Consider the following 21,569-nt stretch of genomic DNA (forward strand, 5'->3'; position numbering starts at 1 on the left):
AAGTACACGTAATTTTGGGAACTTAGTTAAAAATGTCCCCGTTTCATGTTGGCTTCAAATGTTCTGGCAGAGAGGATCAGACAATTTCAGTGCTGCTGGAGGCTTTTGTCATCTTTTTAACATGGAGTTTTTTGTGGTGTTTTTTGGCCTCCCTCCCTAAAAGCTGAGACTCTTTAATCTCTTCTATTGAGAATATGTTCCTCTGCCCATTAATGGAAACAGCACTGGGTGAGCAGAACAAATACAAGAAAATACCTACATCACAGAAAAAGTGTTCTGTATCTGAGAGATCATCTGGCTGTTTATGAAGAGTGTTATTTTTAAAATGTTCACATAGAAAGTCTGGTTTTTAATGTCCTGCAAAGAGCTGTGCAAAATCCCCTTGACCCCCCAGGAATTCACATGGCTCACTCCAAGTGATGCATCTGAGAGACAAACTCCACTGAAAAGCAGCCCCAAGCAGTGAAACACTTTGCAGGCATTGCTGCTGCTGTGCTGATGTTGAGGGTGATCAGCGCTGCCAGGGATGAGTCAGGGATGCAGCAATGATCACCTGCAGCTCATGTTGGGTCTTTGACCCAGACCCCTCCCTGTGCCCATCCCTGAGCTGTGGGACAGATTGCATCAGGCTGGCACTGCTGTCAGCAACCCTTGATCTTTGGGATAATCTTTGGGTTGCCAAGGCTTTGGGGTTTCTGAGGTCTGCTCATCAGAGAGATGGAGGAGCTGATTTATGGTGAGTCACTGCAGGGCTCTGAGCTGCTCACACTGCAGCCTCCCAAAACAGGTCTGAAGGAACTTCACTTTCTGTGCCACAGAAAATGCCAGGCAGTTTTCTTCCAGTAAAGCCATATATCCTTCAATCTGGGATCATGGGCTGCAGCCCCTGCTCAGACATTCCTGCCAAGAGTGTGAGCCAACCTTGCCCTGTAGAGGGAATTGATTTTTCCACTTTTTGGCCATCATCCCTCCAAATGATCTAGTGGGTGACTCCAGGCTCACTTAATTTCATTTAATTTTTTTTCTCATCATCTGTTGAAAGTTCCAGTTGGGTCTCTTAATTTCTTCCATAACCTTATGAAAACACAGCTCTCAGAGCTGGTTTTTCCCAGCAGCTCTGCTCCAGGGATGCAGCAGAGTTATTAGCAGCCAGCTGGGACTCCTGCGTGTGTTTGGTTTGTTTTGTAAGCTCCACGTGCTGCAGCAGTGCCTGGGACAGGATTTTGGGGCACTCTGGGCTCTCTCCTACCTTAAATGACAGCCTAGGACCAGGCAGCTGGGTTGAGGAGATGGCAGTGCAGTGAGGAACAAACGGAAGAGGTAGGAAATGGAAAGCAGAGAGGGAAGGGAGGCTGGAAATCAAGCAGAGAGGTTGCAGTGGGAAGGAGGGTGGCCAAGGCTCTCTGCAGGCACACCATGGCACAGGGCATGGAGATTCCCAGGATCCTGTGGCTCCTGGGAGAGAAAAGGGTTCCCCTGGGGAGGGGATGGAAAGTGGAATAAGGATGGAGGGTGGGCTGTGCCAAGGAGCTGCTGCTGGAGCTGCAGCGAAAGGAAATGCTTGTGGAGAGTGAGCTCCTTGCACACCCAGCGGGCAAAAGCAAAGGCTCTGCACCACTGAGAGACCTTCAGGAAACCAACCTGGGACCTGCCAGGTGTTGAAAGTGCTCTAGAAAACAGGTCACCAAAAAATCACTTGCATAGAGCTGGAGAAAAAGGGGTTTTTCCCTCAACAGACCAAAGAGAAAAGCCAAGAAATGCCAGATGTTGTATAGGACAAGTGCTTTCATAAAATGGGAGGATTGCCCATGGCTTGAGTCTGCTCTTCCCCAAGCCAGCTCTGCCCTCATGGACAGATATTTGTGAGGTAACAGATTGCTGTTTTCACTTCCACAAGATCTCAGCCTCTGCACTGGCTCTGAGTGTTGAGACACAGCGAGAATTACTGGTAGTAGCCAGGATTTTCTCAATTGCAAAGAGAATAAAGGCAGTATTATCACTGAGGTGGCCAAGGCTGCTGGATTAAAGAGCAGAGCTGGCTCCCCAGTGAGCAATCCCACATCTCCCACCCACAGAGCTCTGTTGTGCACCCCAGTGCCCCAGACCAGCCACGTCAGATGTCACAGCTCCATTCCAGCCCACAGTGCTGGGGGTTTGCCATGGAAACCAGGATGATGGTGAGTGTGGCTGCACTGCATGGACTGGGAATGGGGCTGGGGTGAGCAACAGGACCCAAAAATGGGGCTGGAGCCAAGGGTGAAGTGCAGAGCTGTGCTGCTGTGAGGGGCCAAAGAGCACTTTCAGGTGTTTTCCAGTGCTGTGTGGACAAATCCTATAAAGGTCCCAATATTGTTAATCAATCATTCTCTAATTAACATTCACTATGATCACTTCCAGGACTGGTCCTGTGGAAATCTGGCAGTGTGTGAGAGAACTGTGCAAAGAAATGAGGTGAAATTTCCATGTGCAGAATGCCATGATCTTTCCTGAGGTTTATGGAGAGGAGTGAGAGCTGTGCTGGAAAGGTCAGAGGAGCTCTTGCTGTCACAGCCATCGTTTGGCTGCTAACAGCATAAATCAGAAAGTTCATTCCTGCAGGAAAAAGATCTGCGTGACTTCAGGTCTGTGGGGAAGAAACACCCAGAAGCAAAAATGGCAAAACACCAAAGAGGGAGAGAAGACTGAGCAAAGCAGGGAGAAGAGGAGCTGTGGGAGTGAAAGGGAAACCTTCCCAGCTCCAGGGGCAATCTGGAATTTTGGCAGGCTGGAGTGAAAGAGCATGGAGAGGTGAAGCAGCAGGAAAAGGCTCTGTGGGGACATGGAGACACAAACACATTCAAGGGACCTGCAGCTGAAGGAGGGGACCTGCAGGAGAAGGGATTAGTGGGCAGAAGCAGCACCTCAAAGGAAACAACCTTAGATATGTAGTAAGTAAGGAAAAAAAGCTGATTTTTTAAAAGAACATTATTCTCTGTTTTTTCTTCTTGGCAAACTTTGCTCAAAATATATTACTGCCCTAAAATACTTGGGTTGAGTTATGCCCATCACCTTCTCTGGCCAGGCTGTGCCTTCCCAGCCACAGTGGCCCAGGAGGCATTTCCAAATACAGCCTGAGAGCCTTACCAGGCTCCTCCAAGGACACCAAGTACTTTCTGTGCTCTGCACAAAGCCCAAGGTTTTCCCTCCCTCCCCTACAGGTGGGGTGAGACATTTGGTGCTGTGCCCAGCCCTGGGGCTCAAGGCAGGGGCAGGAATGGCACCTGGACACCTCATTTCATCCCAGGGGGTAAAGAGAGTCAGAGCACTGCAGGGAGTGAGGGAAGAGGGTTCAGCAGTGACATGTGGAAATACATTTTTCTGCGGAAAATCAAACAGATCTTTCACTGAAAAATTTAAATTATCTGGGTTTTTTCCCCCCACCCCCAAACTCAATCCCTTTGAGGATCCCTGCTCTGCACTCCCCAGGTCTGATGTGCACACAGCAGGTTGCAAGGGGCACTGACATTCTCGAGTGCAGCAGGAAAACCAATTTCCAGAGAGGCTGAGGGTTGTGCTCTGTCAGTGCCACCATGCCAGCAGTGACCTCAGGAGAAGGATAGAGATGGCAGGGATGGGAATGGAGCCATCCCACCCCAGGATGAGCGGCTTGGGCAGCTCTTTTCATCCCTAAAGCTTTTCCCTCACCCTCTGAGCAGGGTTTGCAGCAGGGGGAGATCTCAGCCCGTGCAAAGCCAGCATGGGTGAGTTGTGCCTCAACAGCAGCGAGTCTGAGGGAGATGAGGGATCTGAGCATCCTCTGGTTACACCTTGGAAACCATAATAAAGCTGCCTCTGATCCACACAGGGAGCAGACAGCAGGGCTGGGAGACAGAGGTGCCTTTTGCACTCCTTGGGAGCACCCTGGGGTAAGTGACACCTGGCTGGGGCACTGCCAGATCCAAAGCAGGCAAAGGCTGGAGCCCTGCAGCTCCTCCAAAGCCACAATCCAGGGTTTGAGTGTACAGAGTGAAGAGTGTTGGCCTCTGTAAACCGCTCAGGGAAGGCAAGGCAAAGCTTGATGTGCCACCTGTGCTCAGGGGGATGAGAGCCTGGTGCTGCCCCTAGCTGGGCAAAACATTCCTCTAAGGCAAATGATGAAAAATCAGTGTGTGGCACCGTAATGCCTGGAGCTGGCCCAGCTGATGAGCTCTTGAAGGGTTTGATGAGATGGGATAATGCTTCCCAACAGTTTTTGCCCCATGTTGCCCAGTGTATAATGAAATAGAGACTCAGGAAGGTGAAACCAACTGAAGGCAGGCAGTGATGTCCTGGAGCTGCACACCCTCTTTGATGAATGCTAACTTTCATCTCCTTTCAGGCATGGACTTGAACTGTGCCTTCGGTTGCATCAGGCTTTTGTTGTAATTTCTCAGCTTTTGAAGACTCACTTCTACACGAAAAGTTCTTGAAAAGAGCAATAGTCAGCGGCTTTACAACAAAGCAGTTTTTCCAACAAGTACTAATGTAATTAGGGAGAGGGGGGTGTGTGCTGAAGCTTAAAAACCAATTTTAAATACACAGGGACAGGACAAAGACAGTGGAGAGGCAGGGCTAGGATCATCACCTGGATTTCAGAGCCTGTCTTTTTGCTGGCTGGAGAAGCTGGTGACAGTTTTTAGAAAGAAATCAAAAAGCAGATTCTCACTGGTGTGAGACTGATCATTAGGTGTCTCAGTGAGGTGTGATCAAATCCTGCAATGCACCAGTGACCTTGGAGAGGGTGATCACAGGGGGAGAGCTCAGTCTCCTCCTCTACAATCCCAAATATCCATGTGCACCTCCCAGAGTGAGTGCTCTTGTCTCTTTCCAAATGGCTGCACTTTTGTCATCATGGCCATCTTCCTCAGGAACCTGCTGGGTCAATCAAGTCGCTCAGGACTGAATCATGGTAAAACAGGGTTAAAACAATGCTCAGCAGAGCAGAGTATGGTTACTGAGGTCCTGGCTGATGTACAGAGCAGTGGGGTTGGTGTGGAAGGGCTGTTGAAGTGCGAGAAGCTGTGCAGAACCTCAGAACAGCCATGGGGGTAGCCTGTGGAATAATCTAAGGGATTAACCTCCAGGATGGTTTATAGGATAGTCTGTGGGATAAACTGCAAAATTACCTAAAGCATGGTTGAGTGGGTAGTGGGATATGGGATAGGCTGGGGGGACAGCCTACAGGATAACCCCCAGGACTTTCAGGTCTCCTGAAAGACTTGCAGTGCCTGCTCCAGTGCCAGAGGAAGGATGTGAGGCAAAGGCTTGCTCTTCCCAGCAGAGCCACCTTGCTGCTGGCTCTGAGAGCTTTAGAAGTACCTCTTGCTTTGTAAGTACCACAGAGCCCAGCTCTGACCCCCAGCCTGGCTCTGCGACCCACTCAGCCCTCCAAACCCTACAAATCCCCTGTCTGCGTTTGCAGGGGCAGCCAGGGACAAACAACAGCCGAGCACAAGCCACAGCCAAGCCCCTTGGTCTCTGCTGGGCTCAGCTGTGTCTCACAGAGAGGGTCTGGGGTGGGCAGGGAGAGCACCACCGACCCCTCTGCACTGCAGCCGAGGTGAGACACAGCTGAGCCCAGCAAACGCCTTTGCAGCCCCTCCATCAGAAACCCCAGGAAATCCGGAGAGCCAAAATTCGGGACGGGCTGTTTGCCGGCTGAGCAGCCTCTCCAGTGCCGCCGAACTCTGTCCCCGCCGTGCCCGAGCTCTGCCCGCTGCCTCCCCCCGGCTGCCCCGGGCAGGGCACTGCAGCACGGCACGGCATGGCCCAGCACGGCACGGCATGGCCCAGCCCGGCACGGCATGGCTCATCCCGGCACGGCTCAGCCCGGCTCGGCTCGGCACGGCATGGCTCGGCTTGGCATGGTTCAACCTGGCACGGCTTGGCCCGGCCCGGCCCGGCCCGGCCCGGCCCGGCCCGGCCCGGCACGGCACGGCAGATTGGCATTCGGCATTCATGTGCTCCGGGAGCACACCGCCGGCCGCTCTGCTCCCTCCTGCTTTGCTCATGGCAGACGCCTTTGCCAGGCGACTTCACATTCCCCTAAATAACAAATTCCTTGGCGCCGGGGGTGGCGGTGGGCGAGAGCATGGGCTTTATGCTTTCTTCATGCTTTTGGAGCTTACAGAGGGGAAAAAAACAAAGCTGCTGCTTTTCCTTCTGTCCTTGCAGAGAAAGAAAAGCTGCTGGTTTTTTTCCTTCTGTCCTTGTAAACATAACGGGAGGGATGTGGGAATTGAGCTGCTGAGTTTGGCTTGAGACGGTGCAAGCCCTGGCCGGCAGTGAGAGTCCGAAAGGACAATTCCAGCACTCGGCACCTCCAGGTGGGACCCTGGGACACCACTCGCACCGTGCACTAATTAATAATTACGGTCCTGTTTCAGCGTAAAATCAAATGGCATCTCTCACCACCCCGACGAGGAAGGTTTTTCCTCCTCCACAGCCCCCCCCGAGGGACAAATGCCACTTGGTCTTGTGCATAACAGGAGCTGGTCAATGCCAGGGTCAGAGCCCGAATGCGGATGCCCAGCAGCTCTCAGCCTTAAAGCCAAGAGGGGCTGTTGCTATGGGAATGGCGAGGGGGCTCGCAGGCAGCATCTGGAGCCTGTGTCTTTCCCTGTCCGAAGCAGCTGGATGTGGAGGGAAGCAAAACTAAAAGGAGGTGGCAGAGAGAGACAGAGGCACAGCAAAATGCATGCATGTTAGAGGAGGGACCTTCCCAGAATGAGAGTACAGTGGGATACAGCAGAGCGGGGACACCAAACTGCCAGGCAGCGGTGGCTCGGCTGGGTAGGATAAACCTGATTTTCCGCTCTGCTTGACGCTGGAAACAAGCCCGGTGCGAGCCCAGCTGTAGCAAGATGGGATCTGCCTCCTCGACTTACCGGCCCAAATGTATTTATTTGGATATTGATGGAAGAATTCAAAAGGTACTTTCGCTGTTTTTCACCAAGTGGCGTCTCCGGCCGCGGCGGCTGCGGGAGGTGTTTGCTGCGCCGCGACTCGTGTGAGCATCCAGCGGGCTGCAAATCCCTTCGCGAGGGGAAAGGGGGGCATCCCGAGCGGCTTCTGCCTTGTACACGCATGTTTATGTAAAGGGGAAGGGGAGGCTGGCAGAGGGGAGGGCTGGGCGCTGCCAACACGAGCTCGCTGCCAGCTCTCCCTGCCGGCGTGGGGATGCTCGGTTTCGCGGCGTCGCGCCGTGTTTACAAAGTTTAGCCCGTGGCGAGGCTTTCCCCGCAGGCGGTGGGGAAGCACGGCGTGCCCAGCTCCTCGGACACTGCCTGCCGGGGGGTTCTGGCCGTGGGCATCTCCCTCCGGCCGGGCTGAAGGTCAGGCAAGCGCCCGGCTCTGCGCGATGTCTCTGCATCGCCCGGGGCTGCGGGGTCCCCGCCGCCTCTGCCCAAGTTGCTCGTAAATGCCGATAATTAAAAACTTTCCCTGCCATTCGCCTGCCTGGTTTGGTTAAGCACGGTTCACAGCGCAGGGAGAGCTGCGGGAGAAATGTGTCCTGGCTAAAAGGGAGAGCTCGCACTCTGCCGAGCTGACAGCACACTGCTTTTGAACAGAAACGGTGCCGACGCCTTTCTGCAAGTCTTTTTTCCCCCCCTTCTCTTTGGCCGCAAACCAAGTGCCTTTTCTGTAACAGAGAGCTGCTGCGAGGCTCCGGAGCAAGCAAACTCCGATTTGCAAAATTCAAATCTCCCCGGTCTCGCTGCTCTAAATTTTCAGTTCACCCAGCCTCTCCTTTCGTTTCTTCTTAAGAAAGAAACAGCAAAGACACCCTGTCCCTTCCCTCCCCTCTGCTGTATGAGTGACGGCAGCAGCGAGGCAAAGGGAGAGCTGATGATGCTCACAGTCCCATCCCATCACACACGCCTCCAATCCCCTCCGCCACTGCCCTGGGGACCCACGGCGACCGCTGAAAGTTGTGTCCTCGGGAACAAGACCTTGGAGAATCCAGATCTGTGCCGGATTCCCCAGGGAAGGCACAGATCCATCATCCTGATCCATCTTGGACGTAGCTCAGTGGTGATGATGTTCCCTCTGGTGCTGTAGATTGTCCGTGCTGGCTCTGCTGAGCCAGCAGAGCCAGCACGGACAACCCCTTTGCCGGGGTTTAAAAAATAGGTTGCCTCATGGCCTCAAGAAGTATGGATAGTGTGGAGCTCCCCAGTACCTGCACAGCTAAGAACAAAAATATTTTGGGATTTTGAAAGGGTGGTGAGTGTTTCCATAGATGTCTATAATGCACAGTGTCTGAAATCTGTGCTGGATTTAAAAAAATCTATAATTTCTCCAACCAGCTCTGAAGAGTACTTTCAACACTAAAGGCACAGGAAAGGCACAGTCACACGAGCAAGCGAGTGCAAACTCAGGCAGTGTTCAGGAGGTTTAAGCTCCATAAATGTTGTCTGTTTCTTTTGTCAGATGTAAAATTCCGCCTGGGTAATGTTTGGAAGGATTCCTGAAGTAAAAAATGCCGTGTAAATGGGGTTCACCCAGCGGTAAGCAGGGCATATCTCAGATTCTCCTGCCTTCTCAGTAACAACATCATTAGAAAGAAGCAGAAAGGGAAAAGAAAAAAAAAAAAAAAGAAAGAAAAAGCAACAGCCCTTAATCTTCCAAGGAATGCAGCATTGGAGGCTTCTAAAGGGAACTCATTAAATCAATGCTAAGCTTCTTGTCAAGCAGTAACGAGGTAGGAGCTTGGCTGTAACAGCACTTGTTGAGTTGGAAAGGGCTCAGCTCCAACTCCAGCTGGCCCTACTGGGCATCGTGCAATAGAATTGGGCATCCTACCCTGCTACTTGTGGTGGCAACTGTTCAGAGGCAATTTTTGTGTTTCCGTGGCCTCATCCCGAATTTCCACCGGTGCGGCCACAGGGTGTGCTGTTGACTTTGGGAGAAGTTGTGTCACCTCAGCGCTGGGGTAAATGAAGGGACAAACCCAGCGCAGGGAGCCTCACGCTGCCTCCCCCGAGACCCTGTGCCCTGCAGGTGAACACTGGAAAGTGCTCTGCAGCAGGGGAGTGGGATTAAACTAAGTAGGTTTGTGTGTTGGCAGGTCCAGAGGAGAACACAGGGAGGGCAGAGGGACGTGGTGGTTATGAAAGAAGAGTTGGCTGGCTTGGAAATCCTTCTCAGGAGTCACTAAAATAAAGGAGGCACCACCAGCCTGGGTTGAAAGCAGACCCACATGGCCCAGAGGAAGGGCTGAGGTCCATTTCTGTCTCTCCCAACATCCTTCGGGACAAAATGTCCAGCCCACAGCTGGGTAGCTGTGGTGTGATGGATGACCAAGTGGCTCACGTGTCAGGCACAAAGGGTGGCAGTGAATGGGGTGACATCAGGCTGGCATTCAGTCACTGGTGGGGTTCCACAAGGCTCTGTGCTCATCCCTATACTCTTCACCACCCTCATCAACAACCTGGACTTAGGACTCTAAGGAATATAAGTCAGTTTGCTGATGACTCTAAACTGGGAGAGTTGTTGACTCCCTCAAGGGTCCTGCAGAGAGACAAGTTTGAGGGCTGGGCAATCACCAACCATATGAAGTTCAACAAGGGAAAATAAAGGATTCTTCACCTGGGATGGAGCAACCCTGGTTGTGTGCTTAGACTGGGGAATGAGAGGCTGAAGTCCACTGCCCAGGAAAGGGACCTGGGGGTCCTGGTTGATGGCAAGTTGAACAGGATCCAGCAGTGCCCTGGAGCCAGGAGGGACATCCCTGTCCTGGGGACATCAGGCACAGCATTGCCAGCTGGGCAAGGGAGGGGATTGTCCTGCTCTGCTCTGGGCTGGGGCAGCCTCACCTCGAGTGCTGGGGCAGTTTTGGGCACCACAATATACAAAAGACATTAAACTGTTGGAAGGTATCCAAAAGAGGGCAACAAAGATGGTGAAGGGTCTGGAGGGGAAACTGGGTGAAGAGTGGCTGAGGGAAGGGAAGGGAAGGGAAGGGAAGGGAAGGGAAGGGAAGGGAAGGGAAGGGAAGGGAAGGGAAGGGAAGGGAAGGGAAGGGAAGGGAAGGGAAGGGAAGGGAAGGGAAGGGAAGGGAAGGGAAGGGAAGGGAAGGGAAGGGAAGGGAAGGGAAGGGAAGGGAAGGGAAGGGAAGGGAAGGGAAGGGAAGGGAAGGGAAGGGAAGGGGTTTCATGTAGGGTTAGGTGATCTCAACAAACCACCATGGACTGGGATTTCTCCTGGTTCCTGCAGTGCCACTAGATGGGGTCAAGCACCCAAACCCCAACATCAGTGGAGAGGTGCCAAATTTAAGCCAGGTTGGGAGTCTTATTTTCCTTCATACTGTTGTTAACCCTTTGGCTGTGTTTTGAAAAAAGATTCCTATTGAGTCTGTTTTGAATTTAAAATCCATCAGGAGAAAAATGTTCCCCATTCATGCCCAATCTTTTTTTCCATGGAGAAACTACTGGGAACATTTTCTTTTGACCTTTGAGATTTAAATGGTAGCAGAGCAGAGCCAGCCTGTGGCCTTATTCCCAGCTGGGTGGCTTCATGGCTCTCCTTTTTAAATGTCACAAGGTAGTGGCTTTACTTGCAGAGTTTTAAGGAGTTCCTCTGAGAAAAATGCTTATTTCAAGAGGATTTCTGTTTCCAGTGTCTTAATCAACATCATATTTGTAACAAGTATGGAAAATCAGAGGGTTACAGAGCCTGAAGTAGCTGGAAAAAGAAGAAGAGGCCTGTTGCCTTTGTCAAGGATTCTATGAAATCACTCGGTGGTATTTTCCTCCTCTTCAGAAAGCAAGGAAAGAATTTTGGAGTAATTTTCCTGGTTTACTGACTCATTCTGGATGTCGAACAGAACAATTACCTTCTTTTATTTTTTCCCTCAAAGAAATGCATTGAGTCCAAGCTTTCTGGGTGTCTGCTGACCTGACCTGTGCTGCAGGACACTGAGCCCTCCACAGCCCAAAGAACAGGATGTCCCCAAAGAACAGGACAAGGCTCAGACTGAGCTTTGGTGTCGTGGTTGTTGCATCCAAACATCAGTGTGCAGGAATCGCTTCTGCCACGTGAGATTTTATTTTTAATTGGAGCAGCAGCACCTGGGTATAAATGCCCAGATTCTAGCAAAGCCAACAGATTTTTTCAAAGCTCACCAGGCTATTTTTACCCTGCAGAACTGGATTCAGATGAAAAACAAAACACAGCAGAAAAAAAATAATGGCATGATGATCTCTTCAAGGCGATGAAATTATTTTGCATCCTGATGGGTCTCTCAGCACAGCAAGGCAAGCCCATGGAACTCATCCTATATCTGTTTGGACTAAGGATTGAGGGGAACACCCTTCCAGCTGCCAAACACCACAGGGGTGCACAGGGGGGCTGTTCATGGCAGTCAGGACATGGACATCTCTGGGGCCTGCTCTGGGACAAATCCTGCTTTAGCACAGTGAGGTGAAAGGATGTTTTTGTGGGATCAAGGCCATTTTTTAGTGCTGGCAGATCTCTGTGGGTGTGGAGGGTTCAAGGTGGCACAGCCTGAACCTTGCCAGTTGTCTTGGCTAACCTTGGCTTTCCCACTTCAGCTGGCCCTGGTGAACTCAAAGTGGCTGCTTGTTCTTTTCGTAAAGCAGCACGAAATGAACAGCAGGTTCCTTGAACTGTCACATTGCAGCACATAAACACTTTTAGGAGTAAAAATGGCTTAAACCAATGCTTTTAAAAAAGTGAAAGATAATGTCACACATGGGCTTTTCTCTCCCCTAATTCCCCTTTTGCTTACTCCCCAATGGGGTCTCCTCAGAGCATTTAGGTGACCAAACCATAATCCCAGAACTGCTCTGTAATTCCAGCACAGCTCCGAAATTCTTCCATACCCATCACCCAGCAAGGCTTGTTTACTGCTGTTTATCTTTCTGAAGTCACAGTCTATTACATTTATTACAGTTTATGTTCACACTAGTCCAGACAAAGTGTAAGTTTAACACTCTCAGTCTAACACTTTTCTCATAGGTAACTCTGCTGTTACCTACAGGGTCAGACCAGCCAAATATAGCAACTTGTGCTCCTCATACACACCTCTTCTGGCTCAGTACAAACAAGACAAACTATTCTGTTTCTAGAACCTTCCTCTTGAACTTGCTCCTACAGATGCAAGTTGGCCTTTTGCTGGTCTCTGTCCAAACCTGCTTTTCCTTACTCCCTTAAATAACATTTTCCTTCTAACAGTCCTATATAACCAAGCCAGTTCCAAGGTCAGACTTTAATCCTGTGAGCAGTTTTGAAACAAGCAGCTTCACTCGCATCCAGTGAGAACATTTGGTGCTAAAGCATCCCTATTACCCAGTTTACAAAACATTTCAAGCCTAATGCATTCATGTGCTGCAGGGTTAATTGCACTTAGTACTCCATTAGCAGCAAATGTGTGCCCTTCTTCTGTTAAGAAAAGCCAGAATGTAGACATTTGTGTTATTTGCCAAAGGTCGAAATACTTTTATGAAATATTTTTATTTCTGCTGCAGAAGATAGGAAACTTTCAGCTCTGCCCCTCACAATCAGCCTGGCTGGTTCCCTGTTGTGTTCTGCCATTAATAATTAGTACTGACAGATGGAGTATTTGCAATATGTCCCTTAGTGTAGTCAGTAGGTTGCACCAAGTCTCTGTTGAATGTAACCTCCCTTCTTCTATGAGCCCAAATGACTCTAAAAATTACTGAGATCCTTCTTTGCTCACAGTGAAAGAGCCAACCTCTGCCATGCTGCCCTTCTCTATGGACAGTGTCCAAGACTGTTCTGGGTTCACACATCGAGGAGTGTATTGTGGACTTTTTTCTTTCCTAAAAAGAGGAAAATCTCTTTTCAGGGATGTTACAGGGTGGGAATTGCAACTTACCACATGCCTCAGGATCCTGGAATGTCAGCTCTGTCTAGCAGCTCCTGTTTCTTAATTTAGAGCAATGTATATGATCAGGAAAGGAACAGGATTCACCCCAGTTAACCACACACACCCCAGAGTGAGTGATGAGTGCTCCAGGAGAGTCATGCAGATTCCCCCATAGTCCCTGGGGAGGCTGGTGGCATCTCCAGGGGATGATTCAGCTCATCCTAAAGTGGGATTTGGAGACACGAGGGCTAATTTTCAGTTTGGAGGTTGTTCTCCTTTTCTGCTGGCAACAGAGAGCACCTGGCAGAGAGAGACCTGAGAGATGCTGAGCCTGTGGATGGTTAAATTACGTCAGACAAACCCCACATGTACATTTCATGTCAAAATGAACATTCTCAAGCCACTTCCCTCCCACAGCTAAGTGTGAATCAGCAGGATTACAGAGCTCTGGCTTTTGGGATTAAATATCCACCACACTCCTCATCCTCTAACAAAGGCAGTGTTTGAAGAGTTCAGGAGAGCTTTCACTTTTGCTCAGACACTCAGCTGAGGGCTCTCGTGTTTTCTCCCCCCCACACAGACATGCACTCATTTTCTGTGCTTCTCTCAGAGAAGCTCCCACTGCATCAAGCAGATGGCCAATCTGGCAGACTATTTTTAATGCAGCCTAACATGCGAGGCTCAGATAAATGAGTGGTTTTCTGAATATCAGCTGTTAATTAGTGTGAGGAATTGAAAAGGTGACTGATAGTTTGGGTGTAGTTGGGCTGGTGCTGTTTGCATCTGAGTTCATAGAATGGGAAAAGCTGGAATGTTTTTAAATATGGGATTTTGGGTAAGGCTTCTTTAGACATTGGGGATTATGACTGATAGATCATCTACAGGTGTTTTTTGAGGAGGGCCTATTTGCTTACACCTCTAGGATTATGAATTCCTTCCAGTGATTCCTACAGAGGGATACCTAAAATTTCTGGGTCCTTCTTCATTTTGTTGTGGACAACAAAGACCACTGGAGAGACGGGGAAAATCACAATGAAAAATTTCACATCAACCTTCTGCCTTGATAGTTCAGAAATCCTCTGTGAATCCAGCAATTTTCAGAGCCCATGCAAGATACATAACTGAGTTTTACTAGAATCTTTTCTGACACGCCATTCCCAATCTCATTAGTGAAAGATTGTAATTTAGATTGTTTAAACTCTGCAATTTCAGCCTGGACTCTGAACATTGCTCACTGAGCTGAATGAAAGACATGACCAAGTGCTAAAGTATTGAAGACAGCAGGCTGAAACCAGAACAAAGAAGTAGAACTAAAAACTGAGGGTAACTAGCTTCAAAAATATTTTTTAATTATTTATTTAGGAATTTCACTGGGGTAAAATAAAAATAATCAAACAGAAGTTAAATTCTTGTAAGAAAACCCAATTATGGACAGCAGAACAGGATAATGTTCTGTACAAGGTTTGCTGTTTACAGAGAGGATTAGCTGTTCTGAGGATCAAATATAGAACAAAAATTGGATTTGTAAGCTGTGTTTTTACCCGTCCTATCTGAAAGCAAAATATAATGTGATTAGTTGTAAACTGGTTGGCTGCAGTGTCTGTGCACAATGGTCCTTTAGTAAAATCTCCATCCCAGTCCTTAATCTGAGCTCTTCTCATAGTGGCAAACCCAGCCCAGAGCACCAGAGCTCCTGAGATAAGCTTTCAAATCCTTGTCCTAGACCAGAGGTGGGTACTGTGGATGAAGAGAAAATGGCTCCTTATTTCAGGAGAAAATGTTTCCAAAAAAATGCAGCCCTGTTTCCAGGAAAGAAAGCAGTCCCACAGAAGTGAAGGCCAGGCCAGAAACCAGGCATCCCCATCGAGCCACACTGTCCTACTTTGCAGTCCCTGCATGCCTCATCAAAGTGTTATTTCCACTCCAAAAAGCCTCAGTTATTATTCATCCTGCTTTCCCCCCATTTGTGTCATGCTGCTTTCCTAGGCAGACAGAACATTCCCCACTTAAACTGAATGTCTGCCTCTTGGTCTTGATGGAAACTCCTCAAAACAAACAAGATAAACATTCAGAAAAGGCTGTTTTTCCTGTCATTTTTTTCCCCTACATGTGGTAGAACCATAGAATTGGGTTGGAAGGGACCCTTAAAGGTCTAGTTCCACCCCCTGCAATGAGCAGGGACATTTTCAAATAGACCAGGCTCTTCAGAAACCCATTCACCCTGGCATTGAATGTTCCCAGGGATGGGCCATCCACCATCCCAGAGGTTTTGAGAACAACAGCAAGGACAGAAATATGAAATCATGTTAACTCTCAGTGGGAAAAAAAAAAATCTGTTTGCAGATGCTGCATCACTTTTCAGGAATACAGCCTTTTCCTCCTGGCACTAATCCAAGGGAAATGGAGTTAACAGGGTTTACATGTGGCTGATTTTCTTCATGGCAATTAGTCATTAATCTGCAAGCTGAAGCAGAGGCTTTTGTTTGCCTTTCTCACGTGGTTTGTCATTGCTGTGACTTTGCTCAGACACGGTTTTGGCTCTGCCTTTGCTTTTAGAAATGACCCTGGCGGCTGAGTGTCTTGTGCTGGCTGTTCTTGCAGGAGACTTTCGTGCCACCAGGCAGTATCAGAGTCCCTGTATCCTCTCTTGCTTCATCCCTGGAGGTTCATCCCTGGATTTTTTGGGCTGACCTGCATGACTATGCGCTGTTTTGATGTGTATCACAAGGAAACCTGGAATTTCATTACAGGAAACCCTATATAGGAAACCTTATACAGGAAACCCTATACCCTTTAGGATCTTAGCCCACTATCCCAGATGCAGGAACTGCTGTGGTCTCCTGATTTTGGCCTCTGTCATGCTCCATAGCAAGGTCTCAATCCTCTCCTAAGCAGGGATATCTTCCAGCATCAGGCATTAATGCAGGGAATGAGGAGCTGGGAGACACTCTCAGCAGTGGCTTGTCACCCATAGGGACCCAAACAGTGTGACTGGGGGTCAGAGACAGCTGAGACAGATATGAAGGGACATGAAATTTGTGGATGTGAAGGGACATGAAATTAATGGATCAGATCCCCAAAAAGAGCCGAAAATGTATGATCATGGAGACCCTGGCTGAGCAGTTTTGGGACTCCTGCCCAAGCAGGGACATCTCCACAGGGCTGAGATGTTCCCCTCTGCAGGCAGTGCCAGCAGAGTTGCCTGTCCTCAAAGCTGCAGATCAACCTCTGCAGGCCACAGGGGAACCCACGTGTCCCACAGGGCTGAAGTGTGGCCACGAGCCAAGTGTCCCCACTTGCCTTCCTGCTGCCCATGTCCCCCCAGTGACGATGGGCTCCGGGCAAATAGGATTCCTGTACTGTGCTGGAGCCATCAATAGCACTCAGTGCTGTCCTCCCATCCCTCTGGAGCACGTTCCAATCGTATTCCATCAGCACAACTGGCATGGGCTTTGCTGGGAATGCAAACCTGCAGACAATGACAGAACAATTGCACATTGCCACAGAGCATCTGAGGCTGGCTGCTGTGTTTTAGAGCAGAAGGGAGATGCTCAGAAAAGCTCTGCACGCTGTAATAGAAGGAAACTTCAATAGCATGTGCTTTTTGATAAAAAAAAAGAAAACAGCCAGCTGAGGACAAGCATCCTGAGATGAGTATGAAACTGCAGTGGGTGATTCACAAATCCACTTTTAGCAAACCTAAGTAAAAATGCCAAGTATGGAAAGCTAAAAAGCATGTATGGAGAGAGCTCATGATCTAGTATCACAGCCTTTGTTTCTCTTCCCACTCTTTCACTACTTGATGGAGTAAGAGGAACCATTAAAATTCATCCTCGGTGTGTTGAAAGCTCCTACTGCTTTCTATGAGTCAGGCCAACTTTCTTACCTTTAATGTTCGTTAATAATTTTTTTTTATCTTTTCCTTTCTTGTCTGTCCTGGTCAATAATAATTGATTTCCAGAATAAGAGACCTCAATAGCTGAAATAGCACTCCTGGCACATCACAAGCCTTCACCCTCTGTTCAGCCACAATTAACATCCTCTGCTCAGCTGCTGCATGTACCAGTTGTACTCTGCAGCACTCTGTCAGCCAGTTTTAGCAGCTGTCAGTCTGTCAGGATGCTGTGTTCTGCTGGGAGCAGGATTTCAGCCCAATCTGAACTCCATTGGATGTGCTTTATTGCCGTGATTGCTTCTGTGTTTTAATCACCAAGGGTCAATCACTGGGCAACAGAGACTTTTAAAACACACCCATTCCCCAGCAGCAGTTACTACCTGCCTCAGCAATCAAGTGCCTGCATGTTTTATGCATTAATGCCTGGGGTAATCTCACCTGGGCAGAGCACAGGGAAGGTGGGTGTGAGTGCAGGTGGGGGTCACAGCCACCTCTTGAAGTGACCACCTTTGTCCTCTTTGTCACAAAACTCCTGATGCTTTGCTCAGAAGTAAAGAGGGTGCAGTGTAAGGTGTTTTTTAATGGCACACATGGACTCCACCATGGTATGGCAAAGACATTTTATTGCAAAAATCCAGGGTTCTTAAACTGTTCATTTGTTATGAGTTTAAATACTTGTGAGGCACAACAAATGTGCTTAACCAACACCACAGACCAGGATAGGAACAGCATCAGGTGTAACCCATCACCAGCCCCACAGTGTGAGCACTTCTTGGTTCTAATAATTGTTTTACAATTATGGAAGTTGTTTTTCACCTCTAGTTTAGCTGAGTCATTCCCAGAATGCTTTTCTAGCTAGCCAAAGTAACAGAAGTGAGCAAGGATTTTACAAGGGCAGCAAGGCCCTCACTTTGCAAGCCTTTCTGCTCCTCAACAAGAGATCTCCTCAGCACCAGTGACAACTGAAGGTTAAAGCTTTGCTGAAGTGCCAGTGACCACCAGGGCAAACCTGACCTTGCCATGCTGTCTAGGTGATGCCTTAAAGCTGGTAAAAATAAGAGGCAGACACAGCAGTATAGGGGGAAAAGGGTATTACCTTGGTTTTAATAGGATCCTAGGTGCACAACTCATCAGAGGTGGAAACACACCGAGAGCACACTCTGTGTACAATGTGTATATGAATTTATGGACCTCAAAAATTAGCATATCTACCTAAAATTCCCAATAAGAAACTTAATAAATGAAGTCATTGTCCCCCTATTCTAATTACACCCCCAAATGAGACTACAGCCTAGTTTACACAAACATATTCCAGAGAGGAGGCTCTGTCCAAGGATGGAGCCTCTAGTTTTGAGATAGTTATGAATGTTTCATCTTCCCTTCCAGAGAATTCCCAAACTAAGCTAAATATCAGAGTACAAGGGTTATAAACATGGAGGGCTAAGGCACAAGGAATGTTTGTGATGGGTACAAAGAAAGGGAAAGGATATAAAAATGTATAAAAAAGTACAAGAAAGGTATAAAAAGAAAAGACAAAAAACATCAGGCATCACAGGCTGTCCTGGTACTTGAGGCTCGCCATGGCCTGACCTCTGAGCAGGCATCAGCACCAGGACATCCCCTGGGATCTCCATGGCTTCCCCATTTCCAGTGACAGAGGTGTAGTTGACACCCTGTGACACGTCCAGGTCAGGGATGTCCCCTGGAGTCTGAAAGACACCTTGGAGGAGGCACAGGGGAACCGTGTCACACCAGTGCTGTGACAATTTAGGAATTAAAGCACTTGAAAGTCAAGGCTGACAGAGTGAGGCTGCAGGCTTAATTACCTCCTGGCACCTCCACCTTTCAGGAGAGTCTTTAATCAGATGGTGACATGCTATTTTTCCAGTGTGTTCCTCACCTTACTGAACACACAGAGCCTGCTCAATCCAGGGTAAGTGGCTGCAGCCCCACTGCCCCCTCCCAGCAGTCATCCTGGGTGACAAATTCCTAAATTCCTGGGTCACCAGCATCCAGGCTGAGCTGTGGACATGGACACCCCTCGATGGGTACAACAGAAAATGTGTCTGAGCATATGGCGTGCCATGGGTGGTAGTGGGGTATGGAAAATCACATTTCAAGCAAGGCACTTGCAAGGAGAGGAGACTTTTGACCTTTATCTCCTTGTGCCTCAGATCTCATCTGCAAAATGCCACTTTCTTGCTCTGCTTGGAGAAACATTCCAACTCAACTCTGTATTCTCATGTCTACACTTTCCTTTCATTCCACCCACACTTGCTTTTTCCACTGGCAGCAGAGATCCCATTCCATGACTATTTTTTCCCCAATACGTCCACTAGGAGCAAGACTTTTGATTTAGAGCACTGAAAGATTTGATAGTGCAACATGCACCCACAGAGGAGACGTGGGTTTGGGTTGAAAGCAACTTCAGGGACCTCAGTCATGAGGACAAACATCCTACAAACACACATTTATTGAAATGGGAGATTCCTCATTGAGAGTGCTGTTGAATTCTTGAGTGTTTTTCTCTCAGAGGCGGTGTGCTGTCTCTGAATCCAACAGGACATCAAATTAGGGCTCCTGGGTTCTGTTTCTGGCCTGCCACTCACCAGTGATAAGATACTGGGCAAGTAATTTAACATAAACAAGCTCCAGACTGCAGAGCTTAAATATTGCACAGGGGTGCAGTGAGACTGATGAAAAGTACAATAATGTTATTATTAAAGTGCTTCCTGAGCCCCAGTTGCAGAAGAGATTCTCAAACAGGGACTGCCATTACCTACAAGTCCTGATGGACTCAGGAGTCTTGGGAGAAACTGTGGCATGGGATTGTGTCCCTGAAGGCTGTGACACAATGGGGTCAGGGAAATCTCCTACATGTGCTGCTCAGTTCTTCCTAAATCTGAGCCCTTAAATCCTTAAATTTGCAGCTGTTATCATCCTGCATTGTGAGAAGCCCTGTGCTCTCAGTTCACACAGGTTATTGCTCCACTTCTGAACAGCACTCAGGTCTCCAGAGCTTGCTTGCTTTATCGACAGAGACAGAGGTATGAAACAGGAGGAGAGAAATATTCCAGCTCACAAATCAAATCAGAGAATTGAAATCACAGGATGTGCCTTAAAATTAGCCCAGTGCATTCCTGAACAGTATTCATATCTCACTGGGAACTAACCATCCTTTCTCTTTTCCTTCATTTTCCCCCTCTGCTGCTGTTCCCTCTGGAAGGTGATCTTTAGTAAATACTGCAACTCCAAAGACATTATGGACCTTTTCTGCATTGCAACAGGGCTGCCGAGGTAGGTCTGGCATTTGTGACATTCATTTCATTTTCGTTTCTTCCCTTTGGGAACAGTTTAAAGACAGGCCCCCAATGATTTATTTAGCTGCTATTCAGGCTTGTCTCTCGTTCCAGTCTGCTGGAAGAAGAAACTGGGGCAATCCAGAGCTGGGAAAGTGTGGAGGCAGGGAATTGAGCCACCCTGGTGCTGGCTGCACGTGAGGAACAGAGCGGAATAGAGTAGAGCAGAGGAGAAATAATCTAAAATAAAAGCAAGTGAAGAAGCCCAGCCCTGAGCTGGGCACACTTGCCACTTGTATCTCAGTATTACATTTTTGCCCATATTGAGTGAAATGGGGCCACATGTTCAGAACTTGTTTTTTAGGAGAAAAACTGGGGCCAAAAAGAAGCATTGCCAGTGGGTAATAAGCTTTCTCTTTCGATGTTTTAAAATCTAATCCCAGTTATGGGATAGTCAAGCACAAAACTCTCCAGCTGAACCATTTTATAAACATAAATATCCCCAAGTCCATTGCCCAGGCCATGTATTTCCTAATTTATCCATCCATCCATCCATCTACTTCTGCACCCCCTCCAGACAGTGGATCAGGGAAGTCCCTAAGTCACCTCTAGAACCCTTAATCACCTCTAGATAGGGAAATCTGCTGTCTGCATAAGGACCTCGAGCAGCACAGGTTGGATGCAATGGGCCAAAGTCTTTATCTCTGGACACACAACTTTACAATACAGGAAAAGTGCAGGAGAAAAATAAGGCAGTCTTGTAATCATGGTTTTATTGCATGGCTCCAGCTCTGGAAAGATAAAATTGACTCAGAATTTGCATAAGCTGCTGGACAGAATTAATGCCCTTTGCTGTTTATTCTATTTCCTCCCATTTGACATTAGAAAGGTTAATAACTCTCATTTTCCTATGATGTCAAATACTTCCACTCCATCACCCAGGAAACTTTGTTCAGCAGTTTTAATCATTCACAATCAGGGTGTTCACTGCATATTTGGCATTTTATTTTTTCATCAGAAGATTTCCAAAGGAAAATTGCATTTCAACCAGGATGCTGGAGCCAAAATAAACCTTCAAGGTTTGAATTTGAGCCTATGAGATCACAGTTATCATAGTATTTATATAAAAAATATGTCATATTCAGCAAGATATTTGTTTTGTTTGTTTTGGTAAATGAGTAACTAAACAATTTCAAGATATTCATGGCACCAAAAGTAATTTGTATAGTGTGAGTCAATAGGTAGCTGCTGAGTCAATGTACCACAAAACTCAGCTTTCTAACAGAAATTATTAGTCAATGAGTCAAGAGAATAAATGAATTAGCAGGGAGCAAGGTCTGCTCTGAGACCAAAGATGATCACACTTCACGTTTCTCATGGGTGAAGCATCAAGCCTGCCCTGTCCTGCCCTGAGGTAACTGAGGTGCCAGACACTTCCAGGCCAGGAGCCAGGAGAAAAGATGCATCTGCAGGAGAGAAGATGGCTCTGCATCACCTGCAGCAG

The 21,569-nt window shown here is 48.2% G+C and overlaps 1 protein-coding gene across 1 annotated transcript in view; it reads left to right on the forward strand.

The window, feature by feature from the left end:
* Nucleotides 1-6,499: 6,499 nt before the first annotated feature.
* Nucleotides 6,500-21,569, forward strand: part of PDE9A (phosphodiesterase 9A) — a 47,875-nt gene continuing 32,805 nt past the window's right edge. Inside the window, exons 1-2 of the mRNA XM_085044287.1 lie at nt 6,500-6,950; nt 19,993-20,063. Coding sequence (XP_084900413.1) covers nt 6,882-6,950; nt 19,993-20,063 — 140 coding nt within the window. The 5' untranslated portion in view covers nt 6,500-6,881. The remainder of the gene's footprint in view (nt 6,951-19,992; nt 20,064-21,569) is intronic.

This window comes from Lichenostomus cassidix, chromosome 1 (assembly GCF_008360975.1).
Source record: "Lichenostomus cassidix isolate B80296 chromosome 1, HeHo_3.0, whole genome shotgun sequence".
Taxonomy (NCBI): Eukaryota; Metazoa; Chordata; class Aves; order Passeriformes; family Meliphagidae; genus Lichenostomus; species Lichenostomus cassidix.